The 16600-nt window shown below is 32.9% G+C and overlaps 1 protein-coding gene across 4 annotated transcripts; it reads right to left on the minus strand.

The window, feature by feature from the left end:
- Positions 1-1102: 1102 nt before the first annotated feature.
- On the minus strand, positions 1103-11074 carry LOC106772265 (DExH-box ATP-dependent RNA helicase DExH1). 4 transcript variants are annotated; one of them, XM_014658549.2, is made up of 16 exons: positions 10718-11074; positions 9972-10117; positions 7656-7755; positions 7370-7582; positions 7137-7232; positions 6567-6842; positions 5704-5907; positions 5440-5595; positions 5000-5092; positions 4165-4379; positions 3203-3362; positions 2732-3005; positions 2450-2642; positions 2150-2336; positions 1693-2061; positions 1103-1427 (listed from the first exon to the last, which is right to left on the minus strand). In XM_014658549.2, exons 1-16 carry the CDS (start codon positions 10997-10999, stop codon positions 1299-1301), a joined length of 3093 nt encoding a protein of 1030 aa, XP_014514035.1. In that variant the 5' UTR covers positions 11000-11074; the 3' UTR covers positions 1103-1298. The 4 variants fall into 4 exon arrangements, with proteins under 4 accessions (XP_014514035.1, XP_022641271.1, XP_022641272.1 ...); XM_022785550.1 differs by lacking the exon at positions 10718-11074 and having other exon boundaries at positions 7370-7577; positions 9972-10113; XM_022785551.1 differs by lacking the exon at positions 10718-11074 and having other exon boundaries at positions 7370-7577; positions 7656-7759; positions 9972-10111.
- Between the last annotated feature and the right edge of the window lie 5526 nt (positions 11075-16600).

Genomic DNA, 16600 nt, shown 5'->3' on the forward strand with positions numbered 1-16600 from the left:
TCTAATTTAATAATTATTATAATATTTTTATTTCATAAAAACTGGTCACTTTTGCATTTTCCACGAGCTACTATGAATAAATTTAGGAAAATTAAAAAATTTTAATTTAAAATTCTAAAATATGAAAAATTATATCTGAATAAATAAATACTTTTATTTTTTTAATTCCATTTTTAATTATTAAACAGTCGTATCCCTTTTTACATATATAAAAAAAAAAGTTGTAAAACTAAAGTAAGAATGATTGTGTGAGAATATTTTCTGTGGATGCTTTTCAATATTAGTTAGTTTCTAAGTAATTTCTCTTTTATAATATGTATAAAATCTATTTGAAATAAAAACTCCTATAGCACTTGATAAAGAAAGAAGAATACATTAACTCCAAGTTTTAAACCAAAAAATCAAAGAAAATATATGGAATATAAATTTGCATAAATGTAAACAAAGAACCAAGAAATGTTAAATTTAAAAATATAAAAGGAGATTATAAATGGAGAAACGCACTACCTCTATCTTGGAGTAGAATGATAAGATTTACTAATTAAAATTTTCAAGTTAAGAATCAAACATTCAAATAAACTAAAATAAATTATTTTTATTTCTATCAATAGAAATCTCGCATCTTCCACTTATCTAATCACGAATATGATTGAGAACTGGTATAATCCTACTAAAATTATACCAATGTCATTTCACAGTTTTCAATTTTTAAATATTAAATATGTTCATCTATATTTAAATTAACGACAATAAATTTATTTAAAGATATTCTGATGGCTTTTTTAAAATAAAGTGTTATTATAATGCATAAAAACAGTCGTATTAAAAGTTCAAATTAAGTTTGTACAATATAGACAAACTATTCTCGACTCATTAAATACAACCTACCTAGTTTCAATTTTATTACGGTTTAGAGTTATCATCATTAAACTTCTATTTAAAAATAATCCCATTTACTTAATAGCTTATTATCCTATTTAGATATTTTAAAATTTTAACATGAAATAAGCCAAACCAAGATTTTTTTAAAATCAAGGTCAAAACTTAAAAAATAACCTGTGCTTTGAAATTTTAGAAAGGCCAAACCTATTTAGACAAAACCTTGGTTGGGTAAACTTATTCCCATCATTAACTTCCTTTTAACCAAAGAAATCAGATATTGCACTTAAATATTCTAGATAAATACCAATGCTATCAATCAATAAAAACTTTACTAAAATCGCAAAAATTTATGCTAAATATACTATTTAATGAACGGCAGGACTCAGAACAGCATGATTTAGCCCTGGAAAAAGAAATTATCTAATGACTTGACTATGCAGTAACTCAACAGCAGCGGCAACCACACCCCTTCCTTCTGAAGAAACGTCAAATCCAGGTTCTTCAATTTTTCTGTTCAGAAGCTTGTCAAGCTCCCTACGTAATTTCTGCATTATTCCATTACCGAGAGATCGTTATGCTCAAGTATGGGTAAAAATAGGATTAGGATCCTCTAAAGCGAGGAGTGCACTTTAGAGGATAAAATCCAATAATAGCACTTGGTTAGAAAATCAATAGTTGAAATTGAATTAACTGCAGATTTTACCATATATACGTTTGTTTTTGTAACAAATAACCATTGTGAGATCATCTCTTCAAGTTATAAAGCCAAAACATAAGAGATTTGCTGGGAAAAGTCAGGGGGAACATTACCCTTATTAACTCGATAACACTTTTTGAAGCAGAGAAATGAAGGTAACCTCCAAGCATGTCAATGCCCTCACCACTTTTGCTGGGGACTAGATTACCACCAAATAGAAGTAGGGCATAATCTGAAATATTCGTAGAGTCTCTAATATAGATGCTGGTTGTTTTCACCTTTTCACTATACACAATGTACGGCAGAGGAAAGAGATGAACCCCAGCATTAACAGAAGCAGGATGGATGTCAACCTTCCCTACTTCTTTAGTGTAGAATGCTGTCCTTTTCCCTCTTCTTTTGCACTGCACAACATTGGGGTAGAGCCCGGCACAAAGAATTGCACAAACCATCTCCAAATCGTGACTGTACTGGTTGTAAGCCTGCAAAGACATCATATGCTTGATAACCGTTTTCCTAATACTTGCTCAGAATTTAGCCATACATTCGAAACAGAGAATAGGGGCTTACATTAGGTCCCCTGGACTTGTCAACAAATCCAATGTCAGATAATAAATTGAGAAACTGCATCCTCATATCATCAATCAACCGCAAGGTTACAGGGGACAGAAAATTATCCCAACAAAACTGCTTCTCATTCCCACTTCGTTTTGCATCCTTCCATCCTTCAAAAGCTTTGAGAAGGGCTATGTGATCACTGAGTCAAAAATATATCTATATTATAATTGAGCACTAGCATGATCTATGCAGTAAAAATTGAAAGAACACTACTGAAAGGAACAATTTTCTAGCACAATATGATGGACTTACCTGCAAGAATCACCAGCAAAAGATTGTTTTGCCGCATCAGCTTCCTCTTTTCTGTTTATGGGTAAGACAAACGGGTTGCGGTAAGCAAGAGCAGCAGCAATAGTTAAGGCAGGATTGAGGCACTGAAAGATAGAGCCCATGAGAAGCATCTTTCCTATGTTTGGGTCCAAAGGTATGTTACAAAGATGGCGACCTGTAAGTATCAAATTAGCTAAGCCTTAGATAACATCCCAAATCTAGACTCTATTGCTTAAGGAGACAAACTTATTCAGCATAATATACCAAGTGGAGTGAGCTCCTCGTGTTCATCTAACGCCCCAACTGTTTTAAGAAGTTCAATAGCATTCTTAACAGCCAAAGGATCTGGTGGTTGAAGTGCCTTTTCTAAAAATGATGCCACAGTTCCAAGCCGCAAACTTTTAATATGAAGGCACAACTCTTGCAAAGGTGTTCGGAGGATTTCAGCTAACTGGTATGGAGGCATTGCTTCATGGATCAGTTTTGGATATAACCTATAACAAACTCCAGGTTGCACTCGACCAGCACGTCCACGTCTCTGGAAAAGTCACCAATTAGTAAAAGTAAAACATTGCATGTTTTTCCGTCTTTTATCTTTGGAAATGGCGAAGGGAGGGGAGCAAGGGATTAGAGTCAAATACAATGTTTAACAACTAAGGGGCTCAGCCTGAAGAGTCACATGTTCAATGAGAGTAATATATATGCTGTGAAAAATATATTGAACAACTTCAATACCTGATGAGCTGAAGCCTTTGAAATCCATGATGGCAACAAGCAGGCAAGCTTATTTAGAGCATCATAGCTGGTCTCCTTTGCTTTGCCACAGTCTATGACATACACAACGTCATCTATGGTGATGCTACTCTCAGCAATATTTGTTGCCAGAACAATTTTCCTACAACAGCAAAATAACAATCAAATGTCAAGAAAACCAAATATACAAGAGATAAAAAAACTCACATCGTAACAGATCATTTGATGTATATTCAGTAAAGCAAAAAGTCAATTACAGTGTCAATACAGTAAAGCACAAAACAAAGCAGAAAAAAATATCAATGCAAGAAGTTAGGTTTTCCCAGAGTTTAGATTATCCAAGGCCCCTAAAATGGACTCAGCTCCTGGAACCAATTGATAGATGGTTATTCAATAGGTACCTAATTTCCCATGGTCATTTCAAGTTAATTAACAGCCACACCTTTGGACAGCATTTTTTCCCGGAAACAATCTTCCTCTAGCAATTAACATGTTTCATTATATCACCATCAGTTGTTAAATTCCGCAAATTGACACCAATGCACAATAATATTCAGTTTCAGATATATTATTATTAATATGTTGCAGCCTTTCTCCAAATTATTATATTTTCAGGACAACTTAAGTTTCTTGCCAACCTAAGCTTTTCTTATTAATAAAGTCAGTGCCTTCAACTGGAATCTATCTTAAGCTACTTCTGAATTTGGTACGTTAGCAATAGTACAGTTTATATGGGAAAATCCCTGAAAATAAAACCAAGGAAACTAGATCAACCAGTCTACATTCACCAGATCCCCCCATTCAGGTCCAATATGTAGTTTGGCTTCTGGCTTGATCTTTATCCCGTTCATCTATAGAGCATGTTTCTACTCATGAACTTCTCCAAGCATATTTCTAAAATGGAAGACAATATACAATGAAATTGACAAAAGAAACATGCTTGCCTCTTGTTTGGAGGAGGACGATCAAATATCTCGCATTGGTTGGCAGTTGGCATTGAACCATGTAAAGGAAGGATCAAAAACTTGTGAGGGTCTCCGAGTAAGTTATTTCCTTTAAGTTTGTCAAGTAATTTAGAGATTTCATCCCAGCCAGTGAGAAATACAAGAATTGCTCCACTACCTTCATTCCGACATATATATTCAATTGTAGCCTCTACCTGAAACATTATAGGAATAAAATGACACAGGCACACTATAAAAAGAATCCCACAACATGAGAAAAAGGAAGAGGGAAAACAATATTGCTACCTTACTAAAAATTCATGATCAAAACTTCAATGAATGTATACAGCCACATCCGTGATAAAAACAGTAAGAAACAGCAATAGTAGCAACAAAGGTTACTGTTACTGAATGCACGATTCATTGCAAGAGAAAAATCAAGTAGAAGATTGTTGGAATACTGATCTAGGTTCGTTAGCAAATGTTAAATATTAGTCTACTGTAGCATATCATACTACCGTAGTTTATAGCTGTAAATTATCCCTGTAGTCATCCAAGCTGATACAACACAATTATTGAAATAATTACACATAAGATGAACTCGTATACATAAGATGAAGCATACAACACAATTCTCCCAACCACTTATTGTTTTTCAAAAGACTTTTACACCATCTGCAGCAAAAAAATTCAAACATCTGATACCTCTTGACCAGATAAATTCACACAAAGTTTCTAACACTCAAAGAGAAGATGAAAGAGATTTAGCCAACAGTTGATAAATTAAATTCATAAAACACAGATTGATCTGACAAGATAAAGTGAAAACACGTACCAATCCCAAATCAATCTGCACACCCGACCAAGCTTCAAGAGATTTTCTTACACCCAAGCTGTAATTTTTGTAATTAATATCAACATCTATATCCTGAAATAACGATATGTGGAGTATTTTATGTACATTTATTCATACTGTGATTACAGGAGAGGTTAATCAATTAGTAACAGAACCATGCAACACATAAAGAGAAAATCACAATGAACAAGAAATAGAATAAATAACTTATTCATAGAAAAGACTAGTAAATACATTGCTAGAAAGTTCATACCAAAAATGTTCATCAAGCTTAAGTATCTTTTATTTTTGAAAGAAAAAATATTAGAACGGTGAGAAATGCTTTCCATCCAACAGGACATTATTAACTGTCAACTTCAAAGCATCTTATATATCATGAAGATTGTAAATACATCGATTGATAGTTCAAATATATATACCTCAAACATTTCAGTCAAGGGGTCCTTCTTTGAATCCTGTTGTTTGCTTCTCCTCCTTGAATTCCCCTCATAATTGTCAAAATCTGACTTGATGCTGTATCGAGTTTTCTCCAACACATCTTCTAAGAAGTACTCTGCCACAGGATAAGTAAATCCCTGGCACATATGCCCAAAAAATAAAAAAGGAATATTTTATTTGTATTGAAATAAAAAAATTAAAAAAAAAAAAACCCTTCTTAATACGAAATAAAAAGTAATGCATACCGGTATGTGTATTGTTGGGGCATTTGCAAAGTATTTAGAGAACAAATCAGCATTAATAGTGGCACTCATCAAAATGAGACGCAGATCTGGACGTCGTGGAAGAAGGTCACGTAAAATTATAATTAAAAAGTCTTCATTCATGCCTCTTTCGTGAATTTCATCCACCAGCAAATGACTAACACCTTTCAAGTCTGGGTCTTGTACCTATTAACACACAAATACAGTAAAAACAAGTCAAAGCCACTAGTTGCAAGGAATATAACAACATCCCATGATATAGCTGCAAATTTCTGAACAGTATATTTACTTCTTTCCAATTGAGTTACAGACCAGTCTAGATCACCTAACTATTCTAGCCTTTATTCATAGAATGAATTTTATTTTTGTTCTATACAAGCACCACTCCTCAATTTGCAATCAAAAACTGTCCCAAAAACTTCAACTTCAAGGTGAAGGATCATGATTAGTTTTATAAATTCATATTTAACTTCTTACATGAGCTTTTAAGACTAAGATCACAAACAAACCTATTGTTGAAATTCTTTTTTTTTTATTTGGAATAATGGTGATAGCAGGAAACAAATTCTGACCATTATACAAAATCATCACCAACTCTCGCATAAGTAAAAAGCTTGCCCTATTAGAAGGTGGCTTATAAAAATGGGTTTATATTTACTATAAGTGACGTTCAACCTCCCCACCCTTGCCAAAGAAAAATGTAGGGAAAATAGCACAAGGAACATAAAAACCTCAGGCAAGTACCAATTAGACACAATAGAAGAAAGACATATACATAAACAAGTTTGGAAAGGAATTGCATCTTAAAACAGGATACTTTCAGTTTTAGAGGAATGAAATATTACCAACTGCCTAAGTAAAACACCAGTGGTGCAGAAAAGCAGGCGTGTATCTGCAGAACGTTTTGATTCAAGACGGATTTGATATCCAATTGTTTCCCCAATACTCTCACCTCTCTCTGAAGATATTCGAGTTGCAACAGAAATAGCAGATACCCGACGAGGCTGAGTGCAAATTATGTTGCAATCAGCTCCACGCAAACACGATATTTCTTCTTCCAGAATGAATTGTGGCAACTGTGTTGTTTTACCACAACCCGTCTCTCCTGAAACTACTAATACCTGAGCAAACACAAGCCAAACTTTATGCTGTTGCAGAGCCAAAGCAATAATGACTTCAACTGATGATAAGTCAGGATCAGCAATAAACAAAGAAGGAAAAGAAGTCCAAACAGACCATGTATCATTCATATTCACAATTTACTCGACCCACAGATCTAGTATTGAAGTTTGACTTTCATTATTTCCATTAAGATCTATAGATATTATTTCCTACGGACTTACTAAATGAATCAAGTCAATAAACTACTATAAATAAGCCATTTTTGTCATGATAAATAAGAAATATCTGCCAACCTGATTTTCTTGAACGGCTTTTAGAAACTCAGACTTCATTTTAAATGCAGGAAGCATCTCCCTAAATGATTTCATTTCCTTCAAGCTATTACTTGCCTGCACATAAATAATATCCAATCCTCATATAAGTTTAAAATAGAACATAAAGCAGTCAAGTAATTGGCACAATGGATGCAAAATTGTAAACAAATGATATTGGATTCAGATCAAATTACTCCCAAATCCTTATCTACCTGTGAAAGTTCTTGCTTTTCTTTGAGCGCAACACTAAGTTTCTCCTTAAAAGAATCAGTATGTTGTGAAGAAACAGTTTTTATAGTGATTGCAGATTGTTTATGTCCAAGGTCAGCTGACACAGAATGCAGACTAGATGGCGCTGCCCCCATTGAATGTGAACTATTCAAAAGGTTTCCTACTTTCCTCTCAATGTCAGTGGACATTCTAATCTGCCAAAAACTTAACACAGTTAGTACAATTCTACATGCAGAAAGAAGTAGAAATACGACTGGTAAACTCCACCTCCTTCTGTGTTGATCCATGACGATCATCAAGATCTGCACGATAATCAGGCAGTGGAACTTTGCTAACAACGAGAATCTTCCCTTTACTGTAAGCATGGCTTTCTTTGCCCAAAGTACAAGTCAAGCCATTAAGATGTTAGTTAAAACAGAAAAATCAAATTAACCTCAACATGTTCACAAGTACCATTAAATCTATGTTCAATATGTAGCAAATTCTATGCCAGAAATGATTATTTCCACAAATTCAATTATAACTAGGAATTTAAACATTTATGTTACATGTTATATTATAGTTGCCTAGCCCTCACTTTTAGATACCAACATAATATTGTTAGTGTAAGTACCATAGTAATCGATACTAGATAACAGCAGCTGAGCGGGATGACCACTATTATCATCTTTTAGACTTTTACACATATATAGTTTGCATTACACAACAATACATGTATTGTTTAATAGTTTTTATATTCTTTTTACACATTAAGCTACTATATATATTTCGTATTATTACATTCTTTACATTTTTTTATTTAGCTTATTGCATTATATTATGTTTTATTTAGTTTATTATATTCTTGTTACTGTTTATTAATTTCTCTATTATGCTTTCTTTAGCTTATTATTGTTATAATTAAGTTACTTCATTTACTATACTAATTCTATTTAATTACTACAATTCTTATTTATATGTTAACTTAGCTGACAAGAGTATGAATGAAGTCAAAGCAGTGGGGAAGAAAGGGACACAGCTCTACTTTATTTAGTATATATTTTATCTCTATTATATAATATTTTTAACATATAATTATGGGTTAATATTTTAAGTGTTCTTAAATATTAGAGTATCCTATAGTCTAACATATCATATGATTGATAAAAAGGCAAAACATGAAATCATAGTTTGTTTAGGGTAGAGAGTGGGCTTTTATATTCGTGCCTAAGACCCACCAACCCCAAATTCCTAAGAAACCTAATAAGTTTCTCCCATCCCATCCGCCATCACCTTCCTTTCCCTTCTTTCAGAGAAATAGATCACCCAAGAAAAGAAGCTGCAGGTGTGTGACAGGCTACACAATGAAAGGAGATTGACAAGCAGAAAGGCTAAGACTCAATAAATGTTTCTATCAGTTGTCACACCCTATAAATTATAATAACACTGGTTTCAGGGTATTTTCAACCGCAAAAACCCACTTTTGGTTGCAATTTTCTGCAATATCAGTGGCGAATAGTGGCATGACAGCTGCTACAACAAGCCGATCTGCAAAGACATCCTCAAGAGGAGGGGTTGGCCACCCTGCCATCCCATGATAGTGCATGATTGACAACTATGATAAGTACAATATGTGCCTTAAGGCGAGGCAAAAACTGTATGGACCAAGTACAGTACTAAAACAAATTCAAACCAAACAATGTTTGCAGTACCATTTGGTTCAGTGCTCATTACAACTAAAAAAAATGTCCAAACCACAGTCACGGAGGGAAAAATAAGCCAATAATTTATGCTTCAATTATAAATTTAAATATACTACGTTTACAAAGTGATAGTAGCACCTAAGTCCTGTTGTGGACTGCTTGACCCCAGCGTCAAACTCAAACAGACCACCATTACTTGCAGTTTGGCCTACCATGAACATTCACAATTTTCAACACAAGGTCATTTCACTTATCTTGTTTCCAACCAAATAATCCCATAAATAGGACCATTGTTTAAAATGAGTTGCTTCCCTGTTACAGCTGAAAATCTATACAATAAGTCTACAAGTTGTTAAACTGAAAATCTATGTCCACATTGTATCTGCCCAGTGACCTACTTTTATGATACACAGACTTGTTGAATTCATCAGAAATAGAGTTGGCTTGTGGATTTCAAGAATATGCCGTATGGTTTGGTAGCCTAATCCTCAAACCGACCCCAAACTTGGAACATTCCTAATTCACACAACAACATTAATATAACATCAAACCAAACTACAACCAAACACCAAAGTGGAGTCAAACATTAGCCATCGATTTTCTCATGAGGAATGATGCATAAAACACCTACACAGCAATCTATTACACATCTAGATGACACTCTCAATTTCTCTCTATCTAGTCACTATTACCCATTATCTTTTTTCTCACTTCTATCTCTATCTCTCTCTAAGTGCATAACAGGATTTAGGTGTCATTGTCCATGCTCATTTTCCTTTTCTTATCAATAATGGCACCTCCTCGGTCAAAATAAAACATCATAAATACAAAATTGAAATCAAAGTTCCAGTTAACTATCACGATAAATGATGAAGCAACTTAAAGTATCTAGTAAACATACAAGTAGAGTTCATGCTGATAGGCTATATCAGCTAGGGTTTTCTGATCTGCAATACTAAAGTTACGCTTAATCACCATCTCCTGCTCCCCTCCTCCCTTCATCTTTTCTATTTTATCCAACCACTCATTCTCATCTAGCACCTCCTTCTGCAAAAGAAAAAAATATTCACACAAATTGAACAAAATATTAATCAAAAGCAATACAGAACTTGCAGCGCCCATTATCAAACACAACATAAAAGAAAAAAACTTAAATACAGCTCCATACGAACTGTCAATACTGTTCTGCACTCAAGACCAGAGAGACTTAGATAATCTGCATAATAGAGGCTTGCTTAAAAGGATTTCCTAGATTATCAAGGTGAAACTTGTTTTAATCAGACAACACAAATAGCACCTAAAGAACTGTATCGAAATATTATTTTTCCACAAAAGCAACTACCACTAACACTCAGTAATAATAAACTTCATGCATTGACAAAACAGCATTAAAGGGTTCAGATTTAGGGTTTAGAAAAAAGGATGTCGTAGATGACAGAAGTGAATCTTGCAACTTCACTCATAATCCAACAACAGCATAGAAAGCTAAAGAACTATATCTAACAGTTTTTTTTTTGCACAATAGATACTACTACAACAACTACTACTACTAATCATAATAATATAATATAATAATCATAGTAATAAACTTAGAACATTGATAACATTTAAAATTATTAATTAGCTTAAACTTTAATTCGAATTCACCTCGGCTTGTTGTTGTCTAAGGCGCTCGGCGCGCCAAACAGGGTCCCACCACCTTTGCTCGCCGCGTCCGCCGCGTCCTCCGCCACCTCCACGGCGGCCACCTCCTCGACCGCCGGCGGAGGATCCTCCCCTGCGGCCGCCGCCTTGGTAGTTGGGGCGGTAGGCCATGACGGAAGAGGAAATGGGAAGGTTCGCGGGGAAAGATTTGGGTGAGGGCAGGTGCAGAAAAGCGAGGCTACGATGGGATATGTTTAAAGTAGGGCGCAAAAGGTTGCTACGCATTTATATGAGAGACAATTGAGAGTGGAACAATGACCTTAAACGTTTTTGCTTTTGGGAACACTCTGAAATGTGAAATGCTACGTGTTGGGCAGGGAGAGTGAGCTAACCGTTTGACGGCATGGCTCGGAAATAAAAAATTAAGTTTAATTCTTCGGTGGTCTCATTTTTAAGGTAGTGCTTGGTTTTAGTTTAAAAAAAAAAAAAAAGTGACAATTTTATGATAATTTGGTTAGTATGTATTAATCAAATTTATTTTTGTTCATGATGACGTTTAAATAGTTAATGTTGGTTTGTTGTTAATGTTGTTTAAATAGTTAATGTTGATTTGTTGTTAATGTTGTGATGAGAATTTTGTATTATAGTGGTATTTGTTTTCTGATACATAACTCGATAACTATTTATGTGGAAATTTTGAGATTAGGGTTTATAAAAAAAATTGACAAATGAAAATTTACAAAATTGAGAATTTTAAATAGAGGAGAAGAGAAACAAAATTAAGGGTTTCGAACATAGAATAAGAGAATCAAAATTGAAGATTTCGAACAAAAACATGAATGTTTACAAAATTTTAAACATTTTCAAATGTTGTACTTTCTTCTAATTTTGTGTGTAATGTGGTCAATTGTATATTTTTGTATGGAATCACTTGATTTTAAGTGAGATGTTACTTTTATTGTGATCCCCCTCTATGTGTGATAGTGTTTTCATTTGGGTATCTCATTTGAAATTGTTATGTCGGTGTTTTTAAGGTATGGAATATAACATGTTTTATATTCTTTGCTCCTTTTGATATATGACCGGGTTAAATATATAAGCATATATTAGTTGAGATGTACGACTTAGTTTTCAAAGTGGTCTTTTACCACGGGGTAAGTTTGTCAATAATATGTCACTGAAATATGTTGGAGAAAGCAATACTTTGGTATGTGACCTAGACAGATGGAGCTACTTTGAGATTTTGTCCATTCTAAAGGAGATAGGTTATGTGAATGTTAAAGAGTTGTGGCATTTAGTGAGTGGAGGTTATATGTTAAAAGGAAGCTTGGAACTATTATCTAATGACAAAGGTGCATGTCATATGGTGAATATTGTCATACTAAATGGTTAAGTTCGCTTGTATGTTATACACATGGTGCCATAACCTCAAATAATAAATATATTGGAATATGTTCCTAGTGAAGGTCATTATAATGGTGGTGACTGTGAAAAAGTTTATGTCAAGGGTCAGGGTGAGATTCATTTGGAGAGAAAGGGTAATTATGAAGAAGTAAATGTGAATGGTGAAGTTAAGGTTTGTGTGGAAAGAGAAGGTGACTTCGAAGAATAAGTAAATGTGAAAATGGTGAAGATGAGGTTGTTAAGAATGAGGTTGTTGTTTGAGGGAGAGGGTAGGCATGAGGTTGGTATATAGGGTGATGATTTACATGTGGTTGTTGTGGAGGGGAAGGATGAGGGTCAGGATGAGGTTGTTGTGGAGGGAGAGGGTTTGCATGATGTTGTCTAAAGGGAGATGGTTTGCATGAGGTTGTTTTGGAGGGGGAGGGAGAAGAAGAGGGTCAGGATGATGTTGATATGGAGAGACAAAGTGAGGGTCAAGATGAGTTTGATGTTAGTAGTTCCAATGGGTCCAAATAGGACATCATTTTCAAAGAGAAATATGAAGGTGAGTCGTTAACTCATGTTGGAAGAGATGGTAATGACCAAATGTTGTCTTTAACATACGTTGTTGTAGAAGTTGAGAATAAGAAAACATGGACTTGGTTTTTGGAGTAGTTGATTGACAACCTTGGTGGGCTGCATTATGTTCAAGATGTACATTTAATTCAGACCAACAAAAGTATGACACTTTATCCTTGGCTCTGACTTTGTCATAATCTAATTATAATATTTTTTACAATTACTTTTGTTGATAAGTGTGATTAATACTTATTACTTATGCTTATTTTTTTTACCATTGAATTTGTATTTATTTATGTAATTGGTGTTTTCCTTATGAGAAGATGTAATATTTTTCTGTTTAGTTCAAGTTAAATGTTATTTTGTCTTTTATAGAGTATTGTGTAGGAAAATGAAGACTTGAAGAGTTTTGGAATTTGTTGTCAAAACAATTTTCACTTAGCCACAGTCTATTCGCTCAACAAGAAATAACAGTTAAAAGCAAATCAGAAGTTAATGAGAGGTAAATTTCTGAAAGTGGTTATTATATTGTGAATTGACGAGAGAAAGTAGTTATGGTGGTGGGAACACAAAGGAACTTAAAATTTTGGTCAGAGGAAACTCTAAGGCTTCAAGACTTCGTGCAATCATCAATTTCCACCAATCTTGTATGTTTTAGACTATAAGAGCACTTAAACTCCTATTTCATTAGGATTGAATGTAATGAATTTAAATTGATGTAAATCTTCTTATGTAATATAATCTCATCATATTCATATGTTCAATCTAGATTACATCGTGTATGATGGAATATCATGATATTTAAAAATATCTAATTATTGGGAAATGAATTAGAATTTGGACATAGATAGAACAACCATGTGATTTAGGATTTAGGGATGGACTCAATCATTTAGTCATTATAAACACCTAATCTTAATGCAAATTGTATGTTAATTAGACTAAGGGATTAACAATTTGACATATTGATTTAGAACTAGTTTTTAAGAGGTTGAGACTAATATGCTTTAGATGTGAATGTATGGAGGAGATTGAAATATATTGTATAGAGTTTTTGCATTATTTAATTCATGAAATCCAATCCTGATGAAGCCTTAACCAAATCAAATTTCAAATTTTATAATTTAATTATTTACCATATGTTTTTATCATTATGAAGCAAACTATTAATCTTATCAAAGTTGTAATTGGTAGATAAGCATAATTAGACAAACAAACATAAACCCCTAAGAAAAACATTACTTGGAACTTTCATTTACTACTTGTAACGAATTGGGACGCTTGTTAAAATGTTAACATTTGTATGGACTTTTGCCAGCATTACAACAATTTTTTTCCTATTGTGGGTCAAGGGTTTTGTGTGTGCCACGTATATGAAAATTTTAAAAAGAAATTTACTGGAAAAAATCTGAAATGTTTGTTATGGAAGACAACATTATCCGCACACCCTTAAGCATGAGAGACAGTGATAACCTTAAGCATGAGAGACAGTGATAAGAGACATTAAGGAATTGAGTGAAGAAGCCTTTAAACATTTGATAGTTATTCCTCAAAAACATGTATTCCATGTTCATTATTTATCGTTGTTTGACTCTGTTTTGGACGATTCATTTCTTTTCAGCTAGATTAAGGTTAAGGTTAAGGTTTACAACAACAACTGGTTGTGACACACTTGTGAATAATGGGTGTTGCTCCCTCCACTTCCCCAAGTGGATCATGCACCTCCCCACTATTTTAATTTATTTTAAAAATATTCTACACCTTCCAACTATTTTCTTTTATTCCAAAAATACCCTACACCTCCCTACTATCCTTAACAATCTTTCCCTTTCTCTCTCTACATTAATGGAACATTTATATGGCTCATTAATGGAGCATTTACATGACTCAAATTTGAACTTGTGATATATTTTCTTAAATAAGTTTGATTCAATCTTATATTTTCGCTTTTGAATATATTTTTTTCTTTTCAAATTACTTAATAAATGGTAAAATTTTGTTCTAAATTTCTAGAAAAATGTTTATATATGTGTGTATTTTTTTTACATATGATATCTATAATTTTTAACATTATGATATGTTTTAACTCACCGACATGTTTGACTCAAATAACTTGAATAAAAATATTTAATTTATTAGATAAATAATATAATAATAATAATAATAATAATAATAATATATTATTTACTATTAATATTATTATGTTTATTATTTTGTATTTGCATCTAACTTTTAATTTTATAAAATTGAAATGGTAGAAGTACTAATATTGATGTTTCTTCTAAATTTTATATTTCAAATCTGAATCATGTGAATGCTCCATTAATGTAGAGAGAGAAAGAAAAAGATTGTTGAGGAGGTGTAGGGTATTTTTGGAATAAAAGAAAATAGTGGAGATGTGTAGAATATTTTTGAAATAAATGAAAATAGAGGGGAAGTGGAGGAGCACTTGGGGAGGTAGAGGGAGCAACACCCATGAATAATATGTCGGAAGCTTTTAACAATGTAATAGTTAATGCAAGGGTTAAGCCCATCATAATAATGATGGAAGACATTCATATCTACTTAATGAAGAGATTGGCAACAAATAGAAACAAGATAACTGCATGTGAAAGTTCCTTGTTCCTGAAAATTAAAAAAAAGACTAGAAAAGGAATTACACAACACAAAAAAAATACTGAAAAAGGAATTACACAACACAAATTATACAAAAAAGGATGATGTTAATCAACCCATAAAACATAATATCCATATTAAGAACTTCTCCCATTTCTCAGAAACCATATGTAATTTTTCTAGAGTATGATCTATTTTTTTGTCTAGTAATAGTAGTATCTCTTTCATTTTTGTTATCTTCATTACACCATTTAAAATAATTGCACCCGTCAAAATATTCATTTCCACTGTGTTGTTCAAAAAGTCCAATCATATCAAACATTTCATTAACACCAAATAAATTTACCCCCAATGAAAAAGTAAAACCACATACCAAACCTTATAATTAGAGCAATCCCAAAATTATTTCCTACCATCCTTAACAATTTTGGCCGCTCTTAAGACTACAACCTCTCCACAATGGCATATTCCAACCAATCATTTGGACGAACCACCATGAGAGGTCCTTCATGGACAAGACACACAACACTAATTCCATGACATTGCAACTTTGTCAACCAACTCACAATGATAGAAGAACACTTTGTGAAACAGCTCGAAGCGAGAGAAGAACGCTTCACTAAAGAACTCGCAACGACAAAAGAACACTTCATGAAGCAACTCGCAAAAAGAGAAAAACACTTCGTGAACCAAGTCCCAGCTTCCAACTCACAACTACAAAAGAACAAGTTCCAAACTTCATTAGGGTTTAAACTTCACTTAGGGCAAGTTATAAGCTTCTCCTTTAAAAAGACATGTGAAAAATATCATTACATAGTACATTTATACATTTTTACTAGTTGCAAATGTGTTTTGTGACATCACTACACGGTTTTGTCACATCATCACACAATTAACATTGTTCTCGAAAAATTAACGAAGTAAAATTAATTAATGTACATTAACCAAATTATGAATGAAATTGGTATTTTTTAAAAATAGGAATCAAATAGACACATTGTAAACCATCCAAACAATTAAACATAAATAACACAAAGAAGAAATTATTTTTTCTTATGACAATTAAAATGTACCTTATATTTTATAAATCAAAGTTTTAGTAAAAGAAGTCGTATGATTTATAAATGAGTCTATAATCTATTTTTGAAAAAAAAAGTAAGAATACGTGAAATTAATTAAAAAGTTAATAATAAATAAAGAATAAATATGTTTATAATTTTTTAAATTTGTGTGTTTAACTTTAACGAATAACTACAAAGTTTAATATATATATATATATATATATATATATATATATATATATATATA

Source organism: Vigna radiata, chromosome 8 (genome assembly GCF_000741045.1).
Source record: "Vigna radiata var. radiata cultivar VC1973A chromosome 8, Vradiata_ver6, whole genome shotgun sequence".
Taxonomy (NCBI): Eukaryota; Viridiplantae; Streptophyta; class Magnoliopsida; order Fabales; family Fabaceae; genus Vigna; species Vigna radiata.